Source organism: Lolium rigidum, chromosome 6 (genome assembly GCF_022539505.1).
Source record: "Lolium rigidum isolate FL_2022 chromosome 6, APGP_CSIRO_Lrig_0.1, whole genome shotgun sequence".
Taxonomy (NCBI): Eukaryota; Viridiplantae; Streptophyta; class Magnoliopsida; order Poales; family Poaceae; genus Lolium; species Lolium rigidum.
In genome coordinates this window covers 343,162,101-343,189,301 of record NC_061513.1, presented here as the reverse complement: position 1 = coordinate 343,189,301, position 27,201 = coordinate 343,162,101, and the positions used below count along the sequence as shown (strand labels likewise).

Here is a 27,201-nt window from a genome sequence, read left to right as displayed (position 1 = left end):
GTAGTCGTAGTCTAACTGTAACCTCTACACACATATGTATCCTAACAAGAGGTGCTCCAGCAAGGTTTTATCAAATGAATTGGGGACGAACAAATTAGCAAAATATGGTACTGTAATTGGTTACCTCAGTGACTATAACATGCGGCCTATTGCATGTTGAGCAGCAAATCGTCCACACTTGGTTAGTGAACTCATTGATGAAACTTCAGCTTTTCATGGAATAACATGAAAATCCAGCAGTTTTTCTTGCCTATGAGAATTCTTAGTCTTGGAACTACGAGAAGATCAATGGATCAAATGATGGCGATGTCTATACATACGCCATTCCCCCTTTTTTTGGGGCATCAATCTTGGAGGAGTGCATCTCGTGAGGGACTTGTGGTTTGGTTTCTTAGTGGTGTGGTGTTGGTTCTTAGCGACGAGGGCGTGTCTCGGCAGTGTGGTGTTGTGAGGTCTTGATGGTGACCGCGTGATGTTCAACACGTGAAGGGAGGGGGCTTTGTCAGGCGTCATAGTGTGGTCAACGAAAGGAACGACAAAGCTTATGCCTATCTTTATCCAGAAGATTCCTCAAATGGATTTGGAGATTGTACCAAGACGAGGACACCATCTGGGCCGTATCCTTCACGCCAAGTATCAAGACTATCAAGACGCAGATAGCATGCTAATAGGCTCGGGTCAAGGGGTATCCCAGTTCTAGAAAGGCTTGCAGAAGATCAAATAGCTTTTTGCCATGTGGGCAAAATTTATGCTTAGAGAGGGTCGTCGTACTAGGTTCTGAGTTGATCAGTGGTGTGGGGACTCTCTTCTCAAGGATCGGTTTCCCCTAATCTTTTCAATTTGTGATGACACAGAGTTGACGGTTGCTCAGGTCCTGTCTGGGGCAGAAGTGAATGTCAGATTGCGTCGATCGCTGGACCATGTCGGCAGGGTTCAGTGGCAACAATTATGTGATGTGGTAGCTAATGTCCAGCTGTCCCACGACAAGGACAAGGTTAGTTGGTCCCTGGAATCGTCGGGGAAGTACTCGGTGAGTTTCATGTATGGAGAGCTTTCGCAAGGGGCAACGGTGGCTCATGCTATGGACTCGTGGAAAGCTGTGGTTCCCCTCAAGATCAAGATATTTGCTTGGCAACTTGCTCTCGACGAACTACCTTCTAATATTCATATAGCCACTATACATGGTCCGTCAGATGGTACTTGTGCTTTGTGTGGGGCCCCGGAAGACGTGGCACACATGTTCTTTTCCTGCTCCCTTGCAACGTTTGCTTGGAGTGTTTTGCGCCAGTGGCTTGGGTGCACTTGGAGACCCGCCAATTTCATCAGTTCCATCATATTCTCTCTAGCCTAGCGGGCCTCCTCCGTACATTACTTTGTTAATGTTTCTTGCACATTCGTGGGCGATGTGGCTCATTCGCAATAAGATTACTATCGTATCGAAAAGAAAATTCCTAACCATTCCACTGAGGTCATCTTTAAAACCATGTTATTCTTGCAGCTGTGGAGTATAAACTCCAAAACTAGCTAGGGACCAGGAGGATCTTTGCTGGATGATTAATGAGCTGCACGAGCTCTACTCCGCCATGGGTCCAAGTACCGGAAGATAAAGTCATCGCTCCTGCCATGATGGGGTCATGTGTCTGGAGATGATGTTCTTGAGGTTGCTGGATGTCGGTTTCTTTGAGTTTTGGGTGTATCTCTGCGCTTTGTTGGCTCTATCCCTGTGCTAGTGTATGTGCATTTTGGCTAAGCTGTATGCTGCAGCAGTTGTAATAATTATGTTAAACCTCTCCAGGCTTTATTATTTTAAAGTCGGGCTATTAAGCCTTTTATCTAAAAAAAAGGTTGCTCGACGGTTCGCTGGTTGTGACGACTTCTGTAGCGGTGCATGAGGTGCTCGCTACGAGTCTGCTAGATCTGATGAGCGCTCCTATTTCGCTTTGAGGGTGTTTCGAGATATGTGATGTTCGCGGTTTCTGTTTGATGGAATGTTTTCGTGTTTTCAAGGAATAAGGCCACGTTGGCACGATTTTCTGTCATTGAACTGTCGATGCAAAGGCTAAAATTATATCTCCATTTTGACAAAAAAAAAAGAGAAGGAGGGAGTTCTCTCAGTCTGCCCCCCCCCATAGAATGCTGATTCAAACTACTCCTTGGCATGGGCAGCCCAGCCCGGATGGCCTGATCCGAAGATCCTGGGCCGGGCTAGGCTCGGGCTTGCATGAAACATGGTTTTGGCTTCGTTCGGGCTGGTCTTGTTGGACCAGGCCAGGTTTTGTCCGTTCGGGCCAGGTTTGGGCCAGGTTTGTAAGCCTGAAGGGCGGACCGGGCAGGCTCGGGCTTGAAAATTTAGGTTCAGGTTTTTGGGTCCGGCCTGGGCCGAAAAATGCCTAGGTGTAATTCAAACCAAGTACCGTATGGAGGCCTGGCTTGATGGTACTGCTGCATCATCCAATACTGAACAGGAACATAAAGTGTGGACAAAATTATGGGCGGTTAATGTTCCATCCAAGGTTAAAATACTTGTCTGGCGTTTGGCTAAGCTGTCGCTACCTACTGCAGATTTGGTGCATCACAAAAAAAATGTCAACAACAAGTACGTGCAAATTATGCGAAGCAGAGGATTCATGGAGGCACCAATTGGTCGAGTGCAATATGTCCAGGTGTGTGTGAGCTTTGGCTGAACCTGAATTAGGGCATCTCCAGCGGCGCGACGCATTTCGGACGCCCAAAAGTGGTCGCGAGCGTCCGTGTGCGTCGCCCCGCGGACATATTTTGTCCGCGGGTCCGTTTGCGTCTGGGTGTGCTCCCAGCGGGGCGACCCATTTTTTGAATTTCAACATAGAATGTAGTACATATAAATGCATAAAACTATACAATGTAGACCTAGATGACTAGTCTACTTGCTTCCGGACGGACCGGTACCATCGTTGCGTCGCTCCGTCGCCTGCTTCTCCGCCAACTCCCGCGCGGCCGCTATGGCTCGGTGCGCCGCCGCGTCCTCTTGCGGTGCCTCGCTCCAGCCTCGCGTTGGCGGCGGCGTCCTTCGGCGTCTCGAAAGACTCGACGATGGCCCTCTCGCTCCGCCGCCTTCTCCTCCGACGTAGGCGCATCAGGGTCATCGGAGGACCAAGATATCTCCGAGTCAGAGTCCTCTGCTGCAGCGGCGGCCGCCAGCCTGAGCTGTTCCAGCTCGGCGTCGACCGCCGCATGGGCCGCCCGCTCCTCCTCTGCTTCCTTCTCCGCTTCAGCCAGGGCCTCGGCGTCCCTGACCGGGTGGAGGAGGTCGGTGCTGTTTTCGGAGTCGAACTCATCGTCGGAGCTCGAGGCCGGGGGAGGTGGAGTGGGAGGTGAAGGTGGAGGTGGAGGCGCGGCAGCCTGGCCGCGTCCGGCGCTGCTCATGGCGGATCTGCTAGGGCTGAGCGGAAGCGGCGCTACGGCACCGGCGGCTAGGGTTTAGTGAGGAGGAGATGAGATGCTCGCGCCCCTGTTTATATAGATCTGAGACAGGGCGACGGCCGCGCCACGCGGGGCATCGCCATTAATACGCGCGGCACACGAGGCTTCGCCATTAACGCGGCCGCAGACTGCCGAAGCGACGCCTCGGTGCCGCATGCGGCGGAGAAGATGCGTCGACGCTGCGCACGCTCGCGGAAGCCGAGGCACCCATTAACGCGGCCCTACAAAGGCTGCAGCGCGCCACCCGGAAGTAATGCCGCGGAAGACGAAGCAGTTGTGCCGCTGCCAGGCGGGCCCGTGCGAGGACCAAGCGGACATTTTCCGTCCGTGCGAGGACCAAGCGGGCCACATATTTGGGCCAGGTTTGCGTCTCCGCGAACGGTCTGTCGCTGGAGGTGGTGCACGACGCATTTTCGGTCACGGCGGACACAAACAATCGCTCAGCGTCTGTTTACGTCGCGCCGCTGGAGATGCCCTTAGTAGAACATATGAATACTAGCTACCATGGAGTCGGGCGCACGAAGGTGGAACTTTACTATGTTGAATCAATGCCTCATGCGCAGTTTGTATCACTAATGGTTACTCTTTTTTTTTGCGAATACTAATGGTTACTCTATAGGTGATATGGTTTGCTAGGAGGAAAGGTATTCACGAGAATGAATTTCAAAGCCCCCTATCGACTCATCCATTTGTTCAGAGGTTCATCTCTGAAATCGAAGTTGCAGACTCCTCTACAAAGGCAAGACAGCCGGCCAATAACAGGAATTGTCCTTGTGTTGCGGCTTAGACCCCTCCTCCAGTCCTCCGGTAGTTTTTGTCAAGATAAAAGTGGACGGTGCTGTTTTGAAGAGTACTTGTTCAGGTTCAGAAAGTTCTATTTGCAGAGATGATCAAGGAAACTATCTTGGAGCTTCAACAGTTTTGAGCTCGGGAATCACCGCTCCAGCTATATATACTCTCGAGGTCCTAGCTTGTGGAGAAGCTCTCTCATTAGAGACTGATCTGGGCTGCACAGATGTTATCTTAGCATCAGATTGCAAAGGTGTGCTACAAGATATTCAAACCTGCAGTGGAGGTGCTAATCTGAATATTATTCAGCAGATCAAAGATATGTCGACTGAACTAGCTTCTTTCTCAGTGATCCATAAGTGAGGAGAAAGAAACAGAGAGTCTAGATGTCGGACGCCACCCATGGTTGATCCATCCTCCTGATTCTATTCCGATATCTGTAAACACCCTTAATCAATAAAGTCTAGCGTGTTTTTGCTATAAAAAATACACTATTTCCCTTTAGCCGGGAATTGTTTTTCTTCTCATATCGGGTTTCTTGCAACGGCGGACGCATCTGGGTGTGCCATGGCCTACCCCGAAATTTTGAAAACCTTTTTATATTTAGTTATTTCAGTTAATATTTTATCATACATGGGTAGTGCAAAAATAAAAAGAAAGTCAGGGAATGTGCCCATCTGACCAGTTTTTTTTTCCGTCTGCCAATAGTTTCTTTAGAGCGCGTTTGGTAGCCTCCATGAAATTCCTGCACCACTGCCCCAGTGAGATGAGCCTCTCCTTGCGTGTCGCGAACGGGTCATGGGCCATGAAAGCGGGTCGTTTGGTATCCTGGGCGGCCTTTTCTGCGCCGGAGAGAGAAGCCAGATCCCATCGTATGGTTGCCCGTTTCCAGCCCAACTTGCACGCAGGAAAACATGAATCAACTGTTTGGTTGTTCAAATCACAGTTCCATATCCTTACTACGATTCAAATAGGGTGAGATTACCATACCATAGCATGCTACATACGATCACATACCATAGCATGCTACATACAATCAGACACCATTCAGAAGAACAAGGTCCTCACGATCACCACGATGAGGAAGGCGATGATGTAATCTGTTATATTATGATCCAAATTCATATACTAAAGGGAAGCTATACGGATCGTTGCCACCGCCTATATATACATCTTGTAAGCCGCCGGCTAGGATTTATCAGATTATACGTTTGTAAACACTTCCCGATATAGTGAAGTATTTGCCGGCTGGAGTCCGTGGTTTTTTCCCTTTCTGTGTTGGAAGGGGTTTTCACGTTAAATCGTGTGTCCCCTATGTGTGTTCTTGTTTCGTTCTTCGTTATTTGCTTGTCGCTTTTATAACATAATCTTTGATCCGACTCGGACGTACTTCCGGTGGTGCTCCTTGTAGAGCATATACTTCCTCCGGCGGTAGCTGTGCTAATGGCACCGCCTCATCGATGGCCTGATCTTCCAGGAACTCCTCTTCCAGGAAGTTGAGGTACTCTTGTTGTGCCTCCTCCAATGTTTCATACCCTCGGTAGCTGTTTGTTGGAGTAGCCACTGACCTGGTCTTGACAGACCCTCCATGAGCTGTAGATTCCTCGAACCCGTTCGCGGAACACCACATACCACTAGCATGTCATAAGAAAAACAGGTAAACGATCACAACCATGATTCATAATGGAGCAATAGAACCACACAAGTGTTGACAACAAATGATAAACTAACAGGGGCATGATCATTCCAAAATTGGATTACAAGTTCATCCTACACTACTATGGTGTCATCCTACCACCACAACAAAAGTGGGTGTCATTCTAACACCGCAAGTTCACCATCACCTGAGGGGTTAGTATATACCACCCCATCATAGTTACAAAAGGGGGCCATCAAATGTCTTTGAACCCTTGCCAAAATGTACATCATCAGCATCATCATCATCAAGTTCATCACCTCCATGCATGAATCCTCTAAAGCACCCCCTCAAGGGCACCACTACACCTTGAAGTGGTACTTGGCAAGGTAGTTCCTTAGCCAGAGGGCGCGGTGTGGCTCGATCATGCCCACAAAGCTGCAACCTTGTGCCTTGTGGTTGACGAGGTGCCTTAGGGCCACCATGCGATCATCCTCGGCGAAGCCAAGCATGTCCATGACCGCACTGTACATGTCAGGGTGCATGTACATGGGCATGTTGTCCCTGATGGCATGTGCGACGTCCTTCACAGCAACAGCCATGTTGGTGAAGGCCACTAGCTCGTCGGCGGTGAAGGCACCTCTCTTCCTCTTGCCGGGGGTCTCCTTCTCAGGCGTGTCGACAGCCTTCTCAGGTGGCCCATCGAGATTGATCGTGTCGGACTACTAGATTTCAGCATCCTCGGGTGAAGAAGTAGCTGCAGCCGAGCCCAGGGGCTCACTGGATCCCATGGTGTACTTGCCGATGGCGAGGCCGAAAGAGAAGATGGTATACATCTCGTTGTAGTTGGCAATGGGCACATTCCGGAACTGTGCGTTATTTGGGTGACCCTACGATACGAAGGGACAATGATGTTAGTTCTACTCGTCGCTGATCAAAAGAGTTAGTGAGGTGGACTGAGCGTGCTCACCGCGACATGACCGCAGCAGTGCTCACCCTCAAGGATGACGCATTTGGTATCCTCGCACCACTGAGCCCCGCTTAGATCGCGGAACCTGGTAATGGAGAGCCACCTCTGCCTCCACTTCCTCAGGTGGTTGTACACCTGAGTGGAGCACGCCGAGACACCACAGTGTTCAAATAGGCCCTTCACCATAACAGCCAGATGGGCTTCCTTGAATCCTTTGTCAGTTCTCACTCCGGTCTTGATCAAGCTGCACATCTTCTCCAAGACGAAGCTCGACATGAATGGAAGCCATTTTATGGTGCCAGTCCCTTTATGTGAGGCCTTCAAGGCCTTGTTCGCTTTCCTGCAGTTCTTGTTCTTCTTTGTGGCGTCCAATCTAGCCGCGACCTCTACCGCTACCTGATCCACCAGGTCAGCCACATGCCCATTGACGGACGATAGAGGGGTGACCGCCACCTTGGAGTCATAGACGGGCTGTGAATCGGGAACTTGCGAAGGGATCTGAGAGTCCCCAGCGCAGACGAGCGCCTGACTAAAGTCATCACAGAAGGATTCATACACACATCGTAGTACATATGACGTGAATCTACTTGCAAGCAAAGACATGCCTAAAGTGGACAACACAAACCATACCAATAATCATCCTAAATCAGATAAGCAGTTCATTGCAACTGTGAATAGCACAAACCCTAGCAAGATCATGGTAGGTGAACACATTTAGGACAAACAAGCAACCAGAAATGTCGAACCCTAGAAAGATCATGATAGCTCAACACAATCCGGACTAACCCCTGCTACAAGACCAAATCCTAGCCAAGATCTGATAACGCCTTACCTAGATCTAAACATAACCGCGGTACCGGGATAAGGAATTCCTTAAAGTCATCACCGGAGGTGAAGATGTGCTGCACCAGGAAGTAGATGAAGCCGCCCAAATGTAGTCGCTGCCGCCGAGCGGAGGTTTGTGCGCCTCTTACCTGCTTGCCAACGGGAGGAGGAGCTCGAAATTTGGGGGGGGGGGGGGGGGGGGGGGGGGGGGGAGTGGAGGAGGGGATAGAAATAGGCGATGGACGCGGCGGGAGGTGACGGAATCCTTCCCGCCCCCTTTTCACTTTTCGCCGATGCGCGCTGCAGCTCCTGCCATCTCCATCCTCGTCTCCGTGCGTGCGACGATGATTCGCTTTTGCATCAGCCGAGTTGGAGATTTGCCTGCACCGCTGGAAACTGCCAAACCGGGCATTCCTCCAGGGCCTGGCCCGAGGGTGCTTTGAGAACTGGTTCGTGCAACAACGCCACTCAGCCCGGGCAACCAAACGAGCCGAAAATTGCTTCGGACCGATACGAGCCAAGGGACGCCCATCCTACCAAATGCGCGCTTAGTATCTTTGCAAGACCAATCTAGTCAGACAAATGCCAACGTAGTTTTTTAGCAAACAATTAAACTATTGATTTTATTATGAAGAAATGTATATCGGATCGAACATAGGGAAATAATGGCAAATTGACCAAAGCCGAAGCCAGGATAAATATATGTTGGCTTTCTTTTTTGCAGAGCTACCACATATTTCATTAATAGAAAATCAAGTTACATGAACCAACAAACGTCCAAACTGAAAAACAGACTAGCTGAAAACTTTGCATTCAGAAACCCTAAAAGATAGAAAAATAGAGAACTATCCCCAGGGTTTCCTGTACTCGCTGAAACTAGCAGCCGCCACCAAACTCCAACTCCGCCTAGGCACACGTTTAAGGAGACGCCGAGCCTCCACCATTGCCAGATCCAAAGAAGCATCATCGCCAACGAGGCTTTATGAGTCGATGCCGAGGGATGTCCTCATGCTACCTTTAACCAAGACCCACCACATCGGGGAACAACGAAAGATCCACCACTTCCGGAGGAAAATCCTCACTCCAGAGCATCCACCTCTTCCCGATCTCTAGTGCCATCGTGGACAATGATGAATGCCAGCGACACATCGAGAAACAGATCTCGCCAGATCTGAAAAACGATGAGAATACCAAGATGCCAATCCAAAGAATTGAAAAGAACACGTTGCCATCAACTCCGGGACGTCTCTGTGAAGGTCGCCACCGGTGTGGGAGTAAAGTGGAGGCAGATTTATTCGCCTAGACGCTGCTCCCACCACCAGAATGACGCACAACAACAGACGAGCCCTAACGCTAACTAAGAACGGAAGGACGAGGTACCCCTCCTCCTGCCACCGGAGTGCAAGAAAGGAGAGGAAAGCAACGTTTTGGCCGGTGGAGATAGGAGGAAGATGGGTAGCCGCCGCCTAGGAGAGAGAACAAGTGGACACACGCGTTAAACCGATCAACCTTAATATGCGGCATGGTACAAACCACTTATACACTTCACAACACCCATCTCACGTGTGATGGGAGAACATAAAGTCAACAAGTAAACATACAAAGGGCAAATACATGTATATGAATAAAAAGGGGGCGGGGGGCACCAACAATTTTAGAATAAATTGCAAAAAAAATAGGACTCAAACTCGAGAGCATGGGCTATGATACTATGTCAAGCTTCATGCCAAGCCAACGCAACTAAAAGTTTGAATTAATAGAAAGGGCTAGTACAATCCACTTATACACTTCATAACGAGTCACTAAGAGCACGCAAACATAGCATAGTGAAACATGTTGAATCCTTAGGTTGTAGGTTCGAACAGTCATACCCTTTGGGGTCGCCGATTACATGTTTACATACACGGAAAGAGCCCCCGTGGTGGCGTATACAAGGAGGATACGTATTGGGGTAGAGTACTACTCTATACCCAATACCTATGATACAAGTAACTCTAATAAAACCGTTTTTTTCAAAATCGCTCTCCAATGTCAATCCACGGTGATCGAGAGGCCACCGAAGACAAAGGGAGGCCTTGAAAAGGGATGATAGTCTGGTAGCTAGGGTTTCGTGTCTCGCGAGTCTGTCATGCAACATCTTCTAAGTTCTAAATAGCGCCACTGGACATTGTTCCACAACGGTTGGGAAGATGCTTTACAATATGAAAGTAACGTCAAGCAATTTAGATCCATAAGAATTATCGGTTTTGCTTGCATTTTTTTGAATTGCGGTTGCGCTTTTCTAAGGGGACTGAGACATAAGAAAATTTTGGCCAACTGAGACATAGACAAGCCCAAACATTGTAGGGAAAGAAAAGGCAAACGTTTTGTTCCAAAAGAGAAAACAGGTTGAAAATGATATTTTGTTGCGAAAAGAAAATAATGATTTCAACATATGCAGGAATGGTGAATCAACACCAGCCCTTATTTCAAATGACCACCACTTCCCCAAGTGCAAACACATCAAGCAAGGTGAAAAAATAGGTATGCCGAATGAACTTTTTTTTTAAAAAAAGCAAGGGATCATCCCTTCCGACCTTCGGTACACAAAAGACACCGCAAGTTACGCCAACATGAACAACTTTACACTGTTTTCACCAGATCCCATGAAATAACCTGTAGTAGCTGCTAGCACCACCACCGGCGCCGGAGCTCCAACACCTTACCATTGTCGCCCGTGCGCCCTCTTATTGCCGCTAGCTACTGCTTACTTAAGTAGTACGTGTTCCAACTGCTGCTACAGTGTTATACATCACCACAACCTAGCTATACAACAACAAGAACAATGGTAATCGAGCACAAAACATGCACGCATGGACGACGACGAGCAGTGCTTTGCAGCATGCATGAACGGCCGGCGGCGCCGGCGCGGCGAGAGGCTACCTACCAGATGAAGCTCATCTCAGCGTTGGCGCGTGCGTCGTCGTCGTCGTCGCGGGAGGGGGAGTGGACGTGGCGGCCCTCGTAGGTGGTGATCACCATGCGCGGGTCCTCCGCCAGCCGCTCCACGCGCTTCTTCACCCGGCACTTGTCCTGCGTGCACCGGTAGTAGCTCCTGCACACATTTCCACACAGCAGCAGTTCCCGTCAGCTCAATTTTCAGTTCTGCATGATGTAGTACCGCGAATATTTAGCTGCCAGTGAATATTCAGAGAGCTGTAGACACGTAGGAGGTGCAGTACACTGATGCTGGGAAAAAAAAAATTCTCAATCATAGTGACAACACATCGACATGGAAAGAAAATGATATATTTAGATGATAGAATATTTCCAGGCTACTCAGGTACTGGCATCATTCCCCTCATCTCACCCCAAGAGCAAGAATGGATGGGGGCATAGATTCAGAAAGATGTGGTAATAATTGCAGGCCGGGGTACAAAAAACTTGGGCCCTTTGCAAAGCTCAAATCCACCCTTTCATCATCATCATCATCCTCCCATGGCCCCTTTACCACACAGTGGAGAGATTCCTTCCTCCCACGGCCAGTGAGATCAAAACACGTAAATACCACATAAAATAAGCATTCGAAATCATTTGGCATGCTGTGTATATGAACGATCCTAGAATCGATTGGATGGTTCAGGATTTTTCCAGAGATCGGTGAGTTTTTGGGACAGGATAATGTGTATGTCGTTTCCTAGTTAAGCTATCACAGTTAGCTTAGCAGAAGCTAGGGAGATTCCCTGAAATGAATGAACACATAAGAAAAATGGAAAAGAAGAAGGATGATTGCGAGGATCTGCCAGTTGATTGGAAATGCCATGATGCTACCGTGGTGTGTGAGCCAGAGATCGATCGATCGACCAGAGGGTCGGGTTGGGTCTCTCAGTGGCATCATTGCACGGGGCTAATCAGATTGGACTGGATGCTGTCGATCCGGTGCTAGCTGTGGGTCAATGCTTTCTCACTGCCTCTGCCTGCTATGATCACCACACCACACATGCATACTGATCGATAGGTTTTGATAGATTCATACACGCATATGTATACTACACGTATCCCTTACCAAAAAAAAAATACTACACGTGTCGTATAGAGTTTAGACTATACACACCCAGAGAAGACATATAGACAGGATTAATCTCTGCTAACAAATTATCTTACAGTATGTTAAAAAAACCAAGCGATCCAACAGGGAATCAAATTTCATTATCGGCGAGATAACGAAACCATGTTCAGGTAGCTTACAGGAAACAAAAAAAACAGAAGGGAAAGCGCCGCCCTACTGCTAGCGTTCAACGAACAGTATGTTTTCAGATTACCCGCCTTATTAGCTATTTTTATGACAGAAAATGGCCGGCTTAGTTTGTTTGTTCTGACGTATAGCTGTGTTGCATTCGTCCCACACATATGGCTGAGTGGACGTTAGTGGAACTATTAGATGGTGCGATGAGCATTCCGACCTACTGGTACTTACGACACGACTTCTTCTGACTACACGAACGGCCAGGGGCTCTCTAAGTTGGACGTCATGAATAGAGACTAGTCGATGGAAGAACACAAAGAAGGGAAACAAGGTTATGATCTGATCTGATCTAATCCAGTTGAGACATGTAAACAAAGAACTAGCTTAGAATATGTAGCAAGCGCGACCTAGTAAATTAACAATGGAATAGGAGCATGTTTTGTGTGCCTTGTGTATGAGTAGCTAGCTAGCTAGCTAGATATAACGTGCTAATTAACTTGTGTTGATAAGCATTAGGGTTCAGTTTAGGAGGTGTAGAGAGTTAGAGTAGCGACAACAAGAGGACCAGGCATAACAAAGCCATCTTTGGACCAGCTAGCTTTGCAAACACTTTGCCAAGCTTTTGTGATCCAATGACTGGAACTTTAGAAAAGTTAACTACTGTATAGTAGGAGCGTACAATGATTAATTTGTGAGAATGTTGGCTGTGGTTTGCTGTGAGCCAAAGTGCACAAGCTACGTATAGAGTGAGTTTTTAGTTTCTGCATGTGAGAAGTCTCTCGGCTTTTCATGCAAGTTTCGTCATGTTAAATTTTCATAACATTCACTAAATTATGACAATCCAAACCATAATGACATAAACAATTCAATTACATTAAATGTGACAAAATCCTGTTTTATCGGACAATTTATACCAACATTCGTGGAATACACTTCAATCAATATAATAAGATGCCACTGGCCTTATTTGTATTAAGAATAAAATTTATTCAGCACTCGTTATATCGAAATTGTATTCGACACAATTTTTTACATTTATTAGTTCTCTAGAAAAAATGAAGTTATGTTATACTCCCTCCATTCCATTCAAATTTGAATTAAAACCATGACAAAAAATATGAATGGAGGGAGTATTTATACTTTATCCATATGTAACCCTTGATATATAGTGATCTTTTTGCTGCGAGATCAAGCAAAAAAATGTAGTTTCCATAAACACTAGAGAAGAATAATAAACAATACTCATATACTCCTTCAATTCCGAATTAGTTGAAAAAATATTTTTCAAAATGAGAGAACCTACAAACTGAAACGCGCCTAGCTATATGTGTATCTAGACCAAATTTGACCTAAGGTGCGATAACTACTACAACTTGGAACACATGGAGAGTAGCTTAAAAATATACTCCCACCATTGAGATGCATGCTAAGCTTAACACTAGTAGGAAAACCCTTATAGGCGATGCTTAGTTCTGTGGCGCACCGTTTAAAATGCGCCACAGAAAGTTATTTTGTGGCGCACCAGACACGGTGCGCCACAGAAATAGCTTAATTTTGTGGCGCACCAGGGATCCATGCGCCACAGAAATTTGGTGGGGCCAGCCCAAATCATTGGTTTCACTATTTCTGTGGCGCACAGGATCACGTGCGCCACAGAAATAAGACATTCTGTGGCGCACTGGCCTGGTGCGCCACTGAATTAAGACTTTCTGTGGCGCATTGTTCCTGGTGCGCCACTGAACTAAGACTTTCTGTGGCGCACGTGGGATGGTGCGCCACGAAAGCCTTATTTCGTGGCGCACATGAGTTCCATGCAACTCCACCCCCCCCCCCCGCGTGGATCGCCTTTTTAACCTCTGTAAAAAATAAAAAAAATAGATAAAAATTTCAAAAAATAAATCCCTTCAAGATGCCTATGTATTATGTCATCTTTTACCACTGAGAATTAACAAACAATAATTTCGACTTTTTTTGCAAAATTGCGTGGGAAAATCATCAAACTGGATTTCCGGTTGCGTACGAACTCGAAAAAAACGCATAATATATCAAAATGTTCCCACGAAAAATCTACATCCGAATTCACCAGGGCTTGCCCGGTTGGACAATTTTTAGAATCTCAAAATTCCAAAAGAGTAAAAAGTTACGGGCAGTTAAAGATTTTTTGCTGCAAAATAGAAAAAAAGAAAAAAAATTTCTGTGGCGCACCAAGTGCACGTGCGCCACAGAATTAACGTCCAAATTTGAAATTTCTGGCGCCCACTTCTCCTTCTCCTCCATTTCTCCCTTTCTCCACTTCTCCCCTTCTCCACTTCTCCTCTTCTCCTCCTCTCCTCCTCTCTTCCTCTTCTCCACTTCTGCACTTCTCCCCTTCTCCTCCTCTCCTCTTCTCTTCCTCTCCTCCACTTCTCCACTTCTCCTCTCTCCTCTCCTACTCCGGCGACCAACAACTCCGGCGACCAACAACTCCGGCGAACTACTCCGGCGAACTACTCCGGCGAACTACTACAGCGACCACGACCAACACCTCCTCCGGCGACCACCTCCTCCTCTACCACCACCACCACCACCACCACCACCACCACCTCCTCCTCCTCCTCCTCCTCCTCCGGCGACCACCTCCTCCTCTACCACCACCACCACCACCACCACCACCACCACCTCCTCCTCCTCCTCCTCCTCCTCCTCCTCCTCCTCCTCCTCCTCTACCACCACCACCACCACCACCACCACCACCTCCACCTCCACCTCCTCCTATTCCACCACCACCACCACCTCCTCCGGCCGGCCTCATCCTCCACCCACCCACCCCACCCACCTCCGGCGACCTTCCAGAAAAATTTTAAAAAAAATTCGGCGGCCCCAGATCTAGATCTAGATCTAGATCTGGCCGCCACTCTTTTTGAAATTTTAAAAAAATTCTGTGGCGCACCGGCGGTGGTGCGCCACGGAAATAAGACTTCTGTTTACGTGGCGCACCACCGTCCGGTGCGCCACAGAAATAAGCTTTCTGTGGCGCATTGGCTGGTGCGCCACAGAATCCTTATTTTTGTGGCGAGAATTCTGTGGCGCACCACCCATGCGCCACAGAATGTGTTTTTGGTGCGCCACTGATGAGGCTTTTCCTACTAGTGTAAATGGTAAAAGTTAGCGAATATGGTGAATCTTCTTCTTTATATGTGAAATCCTACAACTTGCTTGTCTAGACACCCTAGAGTTTGTATCTTCATGCAAACAAGGAAGCATGTCGAAGAAACTGAACGTGAATTCACTAACTCATCAAAGCCTTCAGTTCACAACTGAGGATTATTTAGTGGGTAAAAAGGATTCGTAAATAGGATGATAGGACATTCAGAACATTTGTATCCAATGATCTCGAATCAAGCATCGAATAGATATCAGATTACCCAAAACTAATTAGCTTAAGTTCCTAGTTTGGTGTCAATGATCAAATTAACATAGTGCCAGTTAATTAGTTATTATTGCATTATGATGAGCATATCGAAAGACGATCTCGTCAATATCTTCATGCTCTGTATGTTCAATCGCCTATATGCGTGAACAAGCGTGAGTGGGCATGATTAATCAACAACGAAAACTGTGCACAATGATACATGAAGAAAGCTACTTCTTAACCTCGTCTACATTAGGCTAACCCTAGCAAGGGGCTTATCTCTCCCTAGCAGAAAGAGTAAAAAAGTGGAGGCGAAGGTATTTTTATGAATCTAGAGGCCATAGTATTTCACCTTCAGTTCCTTAGAATTTCATCTCGTGCTAGTGCCCTTTGATGTAACACTGACAATATGGAATAACCATAAACTGAATCTTTCAATAAGCAGTTTAAAAAGGTGCTCATTGCAAATGTTTGGAAATTATAGGTGTTTCCAAGTTATAAGAACAGCCAAGAACTGTACTTCTTAAGAACATTTCTGGCTTATACATAAAATGGTCTGGTACTAAACATGCATGTGTATGCTTGAAATAATACACTGTTAGCGAATTGAAATCTAAATCCATACTGATTATATACGGCAGTAACCAAGACACTAAGCAGATGTATTTCCTTATTAACTAGTAATTAACCGTAGTTTTTCTTAGAAAATATAGCCATAGGTAATCAAGTTGTGACTTGTGATGAGTTTATCTCACCATTCACCAAATTGGACAAGGTATATATATAGCAAGGGAATTACCAATCGCGCGCCTGATCATAAAATCGTACACACACATACATATATATAGCGTCGTATATATGCATCACGTACGTACCGTGGGTGCTGCGTGTTCTTGACGACCTTCTGGCCGTACTTGCGCCACTTGTAGCCGTCGTCGAGCACATCGACGTCGCTCATCGTCTTGAAGCAGAACCTCGGCTCCCTCACCTTCCGCCGCGCCTTCGCCCCTGCCGATTTCTTCATCCTCACCGCACCGACCCCCATCCCCGCCGCTGCCAGCGACCCATGCAACCGGCCACCGGCTCCACTTCCTCCCGACGCCAAGCCGCCCACCATCGGGCCCTTTCCAGCCTGCCTTTCTAGCTCGCCTTCCTCGCAAGACCTAATTAGCAAAGGAGAAGCAAGACATGTCACAAGTCACAACTCAGGCATCACACATGTAGCTAGAGAGAGAGAAGAGAGTGAGGGAGATCAGTAAATTACCATGGATGTGGAGGGGATGATCTCGGAGGATGGAGAGCTCCGGGCGGTGCATGGGGGCGATACATGGTGGGAGCGGCGGGGATTGTGGAGATGGAGGTGGTGGTTGGGTGGTCTAGGACGAGGGGGCTGAAACCTAGGAGGGCATGGTGGTTGGAGAGAGCACCACCGCTGGAAGGAGGATCGGAGGGTTGGAAGCAGAAGCTTATGGCGGCCGGGGTGGAGTCGGCTACCATGCCGCCGCCGGCCGTGCAGGGTGCTTGCCCGTGGGCCATCGCCATCGCCGCCCTCCCTGGTGATGGGAACATCGGTCTCTCCATCTGTGCCCCTCTCTCTCTCTCTAGCTCTAGTTTTCCCAAGTGTTTGCTTGTGTTGTGGTGATGTGTGATTGTGTGGCCGTGTAGGAAGTTTGGAGGGACCGAGGAATAAGTTGGTGAAAGCTCTGTCAAGAGAGTTTATCATCTTATCCCAACTCCCAATCACCATTTTTCTACCGCAGTTAACATCATGTCAAATTATATATGGTCTGTCACGGTTAATTCGTGCGCAACCCAATGGTTTTTTGATGAATGGCGTCAATTTTTTTTAAAGGAAATTTTCCATCCCACCGTTAGTTTAGGAAAATCGGAAGGATCACGGCAGGTCGCGCGTGGATCAGATTCCTCAGGTTCCCGCGAGAAGAATTCCGTTTGTTTTATGGTAATTAGTTTTGGCTACATCTAATTTTTTTAAGATTTGGCTAGGCATTTAGCGCCAGTAAAAATAGAAAAACATTATCGATGATAAAAACAAAAATAAACCACAAGGTTAAGCTCAGTTGATTGGGACTTAAACAAAATTTACACGGTGTCTAAGTAGCAATTCCATTATGTTTACACGTGCTTTCAACTACACCAATTATACGGATTGTTTCGTTTGGGACATAATCTCTCTCTATGCATATATGTTGCCATAATTTACCTAAATATATTTTTATAGAAATCTCTTATGTGGACTAAATGGTTGAGTCGACTGAGAATTCAAATATGTACTTGAAAATGTGATTAAAACACGTGAAAAAATGCAGTCGAAACACTTGTCCAACATTCACGGTCTTTTGGAACAGCAAAAACAATCGAAATGATGTCAACCGTACGGCTTACTCTTTCTTATTATGGTGTAAATGTGCACTACTCGCTACCAATAATCCTAGATCTACAGACGGTTTGGCTTAAGACTACTCACAATGGGAGTATGATAGGTAGTATCATGCATCTCATGCATGGAAAACGCTGATGTGGTAGTGCAATTAAAGATGAGGGAGATGATTGTAGTATCATATCACGTCGTACTAGAAAATTTAATGTTACATTTTATATATAAGAAAAACCAAATCTGAACTGGGGTGTAGATGCTCCTGATTTAATAAAAAAATCAAAACAAATAGTAAAATAATTTTAAAAAATCTAATATTTTTGGACAATGAACATGAACAAGTGTTCTAACTGCACACCAAAAATTTCCGAGAAAAGACATCTATAGTGGTTTGTGCAAAAAAGCTAAAATACGGTGCTGTTTAGAACGTCTAGATTTGTTTCTTACATCACTTCAATTTGTCTTTTTTGCACAGATCACTACGTAAGTCTTTTTCTGGAGATTTTTGGTGTAAAGTTAGAACAAGTGTTCATGTTCATTTTCCAAAAAATTCAGATTTTTTAAATTTTTTTTGCTATTTGTTTCGAATTTTTTATTAAATCAAGAGCATCTACACCTGGGTTCAGAAATGCCTTGTCCTTATATATAGATTTACATTGAGATTCTATAAATCAATTAATATAAGAGGACAATGATACAAATACATGAATACAAGCATTGTAGACATAGTAACATATAGTAGTATCATACGCATGATACTTTTATATAACACTATGCATTGTGACTGGTCTAAGAACATTAGTACAGACTGACGTGCAATCAATTGGTTGGCTGAGCTTTGATTCGCCGGCCCCCTTGAACCAGGGCCACATTCTGATGTCACACGCTGCATGCTGATTTCCGTAAGAAAATTATGTAACAGTTTTTCTTTTTGTAGCATTACTGATTCGCTAGGGTAGCAAACCGTCAAATTATATCATTTTTTTGTAAAAATTATACTGATCTATTAATAATCATCAATTGTAGTACAAATAGACCCAAAAGTAATGAAAAATACAAGTAGGTCTTCGGACCACCTAGCGACAACTGCAGACACTGACACGAGCCGAAGGCGCACCGCCATCCTCACCCCTCCACCACAGAGCCAGGCAAAGCTTGTCATATTAAAACTTGCTGTAGTAGATAAATGGGAAGTCGTCGTGCTAAGTCCTCAAAAGACCGGCGCACCAGAGCGGCAACCGTCGTCAAAGATGACAACCATAGATCGGAAGAGACTAACCTAAAACCATAGTAACGAAAGCATTACTGATTTCGCTAGGATCGCAAACCGTCAAATTATGTCATATTTTAACAACTAATCCTTTTTGCGACTAATCTGAATTAGAGTTCTCCCACACTTGGCCATGTTCTACACGGCCGGGAGTCCCATTTATCTCATGTGCTACTTTGTTGCGTGTACGCAGCCTGAGCCAGGGAAGAGGAGAAAACATGACACCCGTATCCCAAATAGATTCACGGGTCAAATCTCTTTGAAACGCATCACCTCTCGACCCGGGCCGGCCGGCCATCATCGACCGGTGGTGCAACCTTTGGACCCAAAGCTCTCTGTCTGGGTCTGCTTGGCGATCCCAAACAACTCTACATTTCCCCTTTCGTGTCCGAAAAGCTCACCCTGCCAGCTACTCTCGATCCTCAGCTTGGCAATCGATGGCAAAGTTTCTGATGACCTGATGCAAAAGGCCGGCTCCCCTTTTGTAAAGCCACCAAACATTATTCTCGCTCTTTTGGACTCATGTGATTCACATCTTTCTTGTACTCTCAATGCATTCCGGCAGCATCGTATGTACATGTATCTTAGTTGCACTTGCACAATACACATTTACAAAAAACATATAGGGCCCTATTTGGATTTTAGACAGCATACATGAATTGTCCGAGAAAGAAGACGCTTCGTGTGACATGGCACTCTTGTTCCTGTAGACTGTCCACCTCAGCTGCATCTAAAAGTGTGTCACTTTGGTAAAAAAAAAAGTGTCGTGGCAGCTTAACTAATGAGAAAAATGATAGATAACGTCTGAATTTATTTACATCTACCATTTATTAATCTAGATACGACTTTCGTTGATAAGACATGTGAATACTTCTCGCAGGTTCCTATACTTCTCGCAGGTTTAATAAATCTTCTATATAGTAGTTCCTCCAACACAAAATACTTCTCGCAGGTTTAATAAATCTAGACACATTTTAGCTATATTTTGGCTAACTCTGAGAATAATTTAGGGTCGGCGGGAGTACTAAAATACAACAGAAAATACGAGACACACTAGAAGAGTAAGCACATGTTCAATACATGTGATTCAACTTAGATAAAATGTAAGATACATGAATACTCAATAATGGAGGGCTATGCATATGAAAAATGCAGTATGCAAGAAGAGAGGATGATCATATCCAGACGACGACCAGACATGTGTGCATGTGCACACTACGCACGCATGCATGCTTTGATCGATCACTCGATCGTCTCATCTCCATCCACACGAGCGAGCGCACCTTTTTCACAGTGCTCGCACGATGGAGCCATCATGGCCGCCTAGCTAGCTCCGTATACTTCCCTCTGCCTTTGCCACTCCGCTGCTCATCATGAGCGACCCATACCATAGCAATATATTCCCGCACCGCTCCACAACAACAAGGCCATACATGCATGCTGTCTTTTATACATGGATGATGTATATGTACAGTGACCAAGTTTACAACACGCGGCTTTTATGCAACGCAAGATTTTGTTTTTGTATCATACACCCTAGAAGGTGTATCGTATATTATAGAAGAAGGGGCCAAGCGACCAAGTCTACAACACCGCATTCACGGCTTTTCTTGCTGCCACGGGAGTAGCAGGTTAGCAGATTCTTGAAAAGCCAAAGGACTACTCGCCAATGACACACCACTCCGGTGTCGACAGAGGAAAACCGAACACCTCACAGAGTTGAAAGGTAGAATAAGAAGCATGTCCTCGAATCCTCCTTCGGTTTTCCTCTGTCGACACCGGAGGCTCCTCGAATCCTCCTTTCGGGATTTGCATGTCCTAGTCCGAACCATTGGTTCGATCAGAAGAAGAAAGGCAACGGAATTGAAAGGTAGAGTAAGAAGCATCGCCAAGAAGAGTGGTTGAGGGAGTCTTCCCCAACCCAATGGTCTTCTTTTTTCACTTCCTTTACTCCAATGGATGCCACTGGACGTGCCATAGCCATAGACCAAGGATTATCCCACATTTTTTTTGGATCTTGGAATTGAATGAAGCAAGAGAAAGATCAAGCCGAAGGCTAGGGTCAAAGAAGCCACACATAAGCTTCTTCTCACGTTGTCAATCGGTGGAACCAACCGTTCTCATTACGGCTTTCTTTAATAATATTTCAAATTGTCTTTTTCAGAGCCTTCTAGACGCATTGACAAGTGCAGCTAAGGGCGTCGCTTGCTTGATAAGTACCGTTGAGGAGGTCTCCTACCACAATAAATCAGTTCAAATGGTGAAGTGAGACATAAACCGATGGAGTGGATGGGGATATGTCTATAGATAGATTCAAGTAACATATTCTCCCATTCCTCCGCAGCGCAGCATTGGAAGCCACTTGGAATAGCCTTAGGGATATTAAGTTACATGCAGGCCTACTTAACTAACTATGATACTCTATCTAGATGACTCTTGAATAGCTTATTTGTGCTCCCTAACTTATGTTGCATTGTAGATGGGGGTTGTGGGTAGTCTCATGCATGGACGGTGCAGGCCGCAAAAACCATTTTTGTCACCTATAAGGGTATCTGATTCTTGTGTGGCTGAATTCAGAGCTTCTAATCTAACCAACTTTAGCTACCTTGTAGATCGTTCAATGAACTTTTAGTTTGATTGATTTTACTATTTTTTTGCTTCGTTCACAAATATCTCATGTATCAGTAGCCCATTACTGCCTTACTCCGTTCTCTTGTAAATGAAGGTGTTGAGTACCATTTTTCAGCACACAACACATACAAGTTAGAACAGTTGGTGAATGTATATACACTAGTAAAGCCTCCTCTCTTAAGTATGGCATGATCCACTAAAATTGTTTTTTTCTTTGTCCCACTCTCTCAAACATCCAGGCAGCATGTATGTTTTCAAATCCTTGTGTTTGCTTGCTCTAAAGAATGTGAGCAGACAAGAGTTGTGTCGTCCGATTCTGCATTACGATTCCTTGGCTACCCTCTCTTCTCTGCCTAACACTTCTTTAGTGCTAGTAGACATACCAAGTCATGGAACAAGCGAGTATTCCATCATTCCACTGAAGCGAGCATTAGAAAGGCCTCATGCATCGTGGTAATCATCTGTATCGACATGCATGCACGCAAGTGACCTTTGATTTTTTTGAGAAAGGAAAAATGTATTAATACCGTGAAGATAGAAATTACATCCAGCCTCTCCAACGATGCAATACCCTAATGGAAGTACAAATGCACACACTAAAAAAATGAAGAAGCTAAAAAAATAAAAGTTCCGTTATAGTATTTCAGTCCTTACAGGAGCATCACAAACACCCCCAAGACAACACCTAAAATCTAAATTCTCCATAAGCGATGCTCCTGAGGAGGAAACAATGCATAAGAGTCGTTGTTGCCTGATCATAGATCTTATGTTCTCACCCTGAAGAAAAGTTCCCGCTCTCAAAACAATCCCTTCAGCAATTCCATTGCTAGGCACAACCAGTTGATGTTAGACCTTGGATTTTCACCATTAAAGGTAAGACGTTGAACTTCACTTGTGTTGTCACCCCCACTTGCATAGCGCTGCCACGAAATCAGAAACACCAAGAAAGTTCTTCATCCCGCAAAGACTCGAACCACCATTACTAGTCCTCAGTGTTGGTTGAAACGATGGCCCCTGTTGAGGGGATCGGTTGCATGTTTATAGGATGATGGAAAAGCCCCATCAGTGGCATTACAAGGAGTATTAACCGGTGGTTTATATTGTACCATAACGGCTAATACAGAAAAAGGAAAGTACAATGTTTTTGTCTAACACATAGAAGGAAGCTACAACGATATTGTCTAACCCCCCCCCCCCCTTAATCTAAGCCTTGGAAGAAATGTAAAGGTTGAGATTACGCTTGAATTCCAAAAATTCCTTGATTGGTAATGCCTTGGTGAAGCCGTCAGCGATTTGATCTTTGGTAGAGATGTGTCGAATGGCAAGGAGCTTCTTGGCAACCCGTTCGCGAACAAAATGAAAATCAATTTCGATATGTTTTGGCACCAAGGTTGACACACCATAAACATGGCTTTTCTCTGAGAATAATACCGAGTTCTTTTAGCAGTGCTTCGACCCAGATGAGTTCGGCTCTGGCATTGGCAAGAGCTTTGTATTCTGCTTCGGTGCTTGAGCGAGACACGGTGGCCTGTTTGCGAGCACTCCAGGATATTAAATTGAGGCCAAAGAAGATGGCAAAGCCTCCAGTAGAGCGCCTATCATCAAGACAACCGGCCCAGTCTGCATCTGAAAAGGCACTAAGAAGAGTCGAGTGAGATTTTTGAAAAGTAAGACCAACATTGATTGTACCTTGCACGTATCGCAGAATCCGCTTTGCGGCTGTCCAATGGGCCGTGGTTGGAGCATGAAGATATTGACAAATTTTATTGATGGCGAAAGATATGTCGGGACGTGTTAGAGTGAGATATTGAAGACCTCCTACAATGCTCATGTACTGAGAACTATCAGTAGTGCCAAGAGGAGTGCCATATGTTAAGGATAGTTTTTCCGAACTGGAGAGCGGAGTAGGAGAAGATGTGCAGCGAGACATTCCTACACGTGCAAGCAAGTCATTGGCATACTTTTCTTGAGTCAATATAAGTCCATTTTGCGTCTTCTTGACTTCGATGCCCAGGAAAAAATTCAAGTCACCAAGATCCTTGAGGGCAAAAGCCGTGCCCAAATCATGAAGAAGAGCCGAAATAGCTTTATCTGAAGAGCTAGTCACAATAATATCATCAACATAAATCAACATGAATATGGTGATACCTGAGTTGTGATATATGAAGAGAGAGGTGTCCGCTTTGGAGGGGGCGAAACCCAGGGAGAGGAGTTTGGAGCTTAATTTTGAGTACCATGCATGAGGAGCTTGTTTGAGGCCATAGAGAGCTTTATCTAATTTACAGAGATGATGCAGAGCATGAGGAACTTCAAACTCAGGTGATTGTTTCATATAGACTTCCTCTTCCAGAACGCCATGTAAGAACACGTTCTTGATGTCGAGTTGGCGGAGACTCCAACCACAAGAGACATAAATAGCCAGGACGAGCCGAATGGGGGCGGCTTTAACAACAGGGCTGAAAGTGTCTTAATAATCAATGCCATAACGTTGCTTGAAGCCTTTTGCAACTAATCTTGCCTTGTACCTGTCAATAGTTCCATCAACATTTTTTTAATACGAAAAACCCACTTACAGTCAATGATGTTCTTGGTGGAGGTGGGGGGAACAAGATGCCAAGTTTTGTTCTGAATGAGCGCATTGTACTCTTCTTGCATAGCTTCTTTCCACTTCTTATCACCCAATGCTTCAGATAATTTGGTTGGTTCACCTATAGATGTCAACATGCCATAGCGTATAGTGCTGTTAGTATAAATTTTTGGATGGCGGATACGTTTTTGGAGTCGTTTTCGGCCTTCGGGTGGAGGTGGCGGTGCAGGTGGTGAAGTAGATGGCACCGATGCAGAAGATCCAGAGGATCCAGGGTCATGTGCATGCAGATCTGCCACAGCAGATCCGGTAGCTGATGGTGTGGCGGAGTCGGAGGCAGCAGTTGGCGTAGAAGATCCGGAGGAGGGGTCCCCGACTGTCCCTGCAGAGGGTGACGTGGCGACGCGGGAGTGGGGCGATACTGGTTGGCCCACCGGGAAAAGCTGACGCGTGATAACCCACAAGTATAGTGGATCGCAACTGTTTTCGAGGGAAGTAAAACTCAAATTTATTGATTCGACACAAGGGGAGACGAAGAATACTTATAAGCCTTAACAACTGAGTTGTCAATTCAGCTGCACCTAGAAAAGCACTAGTAACAGGGGTGATGTGAAAGCAGCAGTAATATGAGAGCAATAGTAACGGTAACACGACAGCGATAATGATAACACAGAAGCAATGGCACCAGAAAATAGTTGATACTACTTCTAATGACATATAGGACCGAGTGAGTATTTGATGATGAAAGATGGACCCAGCTATCTACACTAGTGGTAACTCTCCAAACAAGTGACAAGTGTTGGGTGAACAAATTACAGTTGGGCAATTGATAGGATTGAAATAGCATTAAGACAGAACATCAAGTCTATTAATCATGTAGGCATGTTTTCCATATATAGTCATACGTGCTCGCAATGAGAAACTTGCATAACATCTTTTGTCCTACCAGCCGGTGGCAGCCGGGCCTCAAGGGAATCTATCGGTAATTAAGGTACTCCTTTTAATAGAGCACCGGAGCAAAGCATTAACACTTGGTGAAAACATGTGATCCTCATATCTAAGCCTTCCCCTCCAGTTATCCCGATTCTTCGTCACTTTGGGGCCTCGGGTTCCGGACATAGACATGTGCAAACAACTTGTAGATACTATCTAAGCAATAATTATAGATCTCAAATCTAAGATCATGCCACTCGTGCACTAGTGACAAACATTAAACACAACAAAATTGCAGCAACAATAACTTCACAAACTTTATAGATAGACTGATCATAATGTAACAATTCATCGGATCCCAACAAACACAACATCGATTACATCAGATGGATCTCAATCATGTAAGGCAGCTCATGAGATCATTGTATTGAAGTACATGGGAGAGAGAGTACCAACTAGCTACTGCTAGAACCCGTAGTCCATGGGGGAACTACTCACGGAGCATGATGGAGGCGGTGGCGCCGATGGAGAAGACTTCCGGGGGCACTTCCCCGTCCCGGCGGCGTGCCGGAACAGAGATTCTGTCCCCCGAAACGGAGTTTCGCGATGGCGGCGGCGCCCCTGGAGTCTTTCTGGAGTATGATTGATTCCTTTAGGGTTTTCGCGTCGCGAGGAATATATAGGCGAAAGGGCGGCGTTGGAGCGGTCCCGAGGGGCCCACCCCATAGCTGGGCGCGCCCCCCTCTTGGTCGCGCCGCCAGGTGGTGTGGGGCCCCCTTGCCCCTCTCCGTCTCTCCTTCGGTGTTCTGGGTCCGTCTCGGTAAAATAGGAGGTTTGGCTTTTGTTTCGTCGAATTCCGAGAATATTGCCCGAACAGCTTTTCTGGAACCAAAAACAGCAGAAAACAGGAACTGGCGCTTTGGCATCTCGTTAATAGGTTAGTGCCGGAAAATGCATAAAATCATTATAAAGTGTGAGCAAAACATGTAGGTATTGTCATAAAACTAGCATGGAACATCAGAAATTATAGATACGTTGGAGACGTATCAAGCATCCCCAAGCTTAGTTCCTACTTGCCCCCGAGTAGGTAAACGATAAAAAGAATAATTTCTGAAGTGACATGCTACTAACATAATCTTGATCATACTATTGTAAAGCATATGAGATGAATGAAGTGACTCAAGGCAATGATCTATAGTTTGCTAACAAATAGATAACATATAGCAAAAACTTTTCATGAATAGTACTTTCAAGACAAGCATCAAAAAGTCTTGCATAAGAGTTAACTCATAAAGCAATAAATTCTTAATAAGAGGTTTTGAAACAACACAAAGGAAGATTTAAGTTTCAGCAATTGCTTTCAACTTTCAACATGCATATCTCATGGATAATTGTCAACACAAAGTAAAATAATAAGTGCAATAAGCAATCATGTAAGAATCAATGCACAGTTGACACAAGTGTTTGCTTCTAAGATGGAAAGAAGTAGGTAAACTGACTCAACATAAAGTAAAAGAAAGGCCCTTCACAGAGAGAAGCAGGATTAAATCATGTGCTAGAGCTTTTTAAGTTTTAAAATCATATAGAGAGCATACAAATAAAGTTTTGAGAGGTGTTTGTTGTTGTCAACGAATGGTAGTGAGCACTCTAACCCCCTTGTCAAACAGACTTTCAAAGAGCGGCTCCCATGAAGGACGTTATCTCTACCAGCAAGGTAGATCATCCCTCTTCTCTTTTGTTTACACATGTATTTTAGTTTTATTTATAGATGACACTCCTCCCAACCATTTGCTTCCACAAGCCATGGCTAACCGAATCCTCGGGTGCCTTCCAACATTTCACATACCATGAAGGAGTGTCTATTTGCAAAATTAAGTTGCTTACTGATGAATCAGGGCAAAACATGTGAAGAGAATTATTAGTGAAGGTTAATTAATTGGGGCTGGGAACCCCGTTGCCAGCTCTTTTTGTAAAATTATTGGATAAGCGGATGAGCCACTAGTCCATTGGTGAAAGCTGCCCAACAAGATTGAAAGATAAAACACCACATACTTCCTCATGAGCTATAAAACATTGACACAAATAAGTAG

At 45.5% G+C, this 27,201-nt stretch overlaps 1 protein-coding gene across 1 annotated transcript; it reads right to left on the bottom strand.

The window, feature by feature from the left end:
* Positions 1-10,601: 10,601 nt before the first annotated feature.
* Positions 10,602-16,847, bottom strand: LOC124658870 (probable WRKY transcription factor 13). Its single transcript, XM_047196866.1, has 3 exons — positions 16,560-16,847; positions 16,171-16,458; positions 10,602-10,773 (listed from the first exon to the last, which is right to left on the bottom strand). The coding sequence occupies exons 1-3, from the start codon at positions 16,835-16,837 to the stop codon at positions 10,602-10,604; spliced, it is 738 nt and encodes a 245-aa protein (XP_047052822.1). The 5' UTR covers positions 16,838-16,847.
* Between the last annotated feature and the right edge of the window lie 10,354 nt (positions 16,848-27,201).

Coding starts and splice junctions, on each gene's coding strand:
- LOC124658870 (XM_047196866.1), bottom strand. CDS start 16,837: ATGGCGATGGCCCACGGGCAAGCACCCTGCACGGCCGGCGGCGGCATG. Junction 16,459..16,559: donor TCATCCCCTCCACATCCATG/GTAATTTACTGA, acceptor TTTGCTAATTAG/GTCTTGCGAGGAAGGCGAGC. Junction 10,774..16,170: donor AAGAACACGCAGCACCCACG/GTACGTACGTGA, acceptor AAATGTGTGCAG/GAGCTACTACCGGTGCACGC.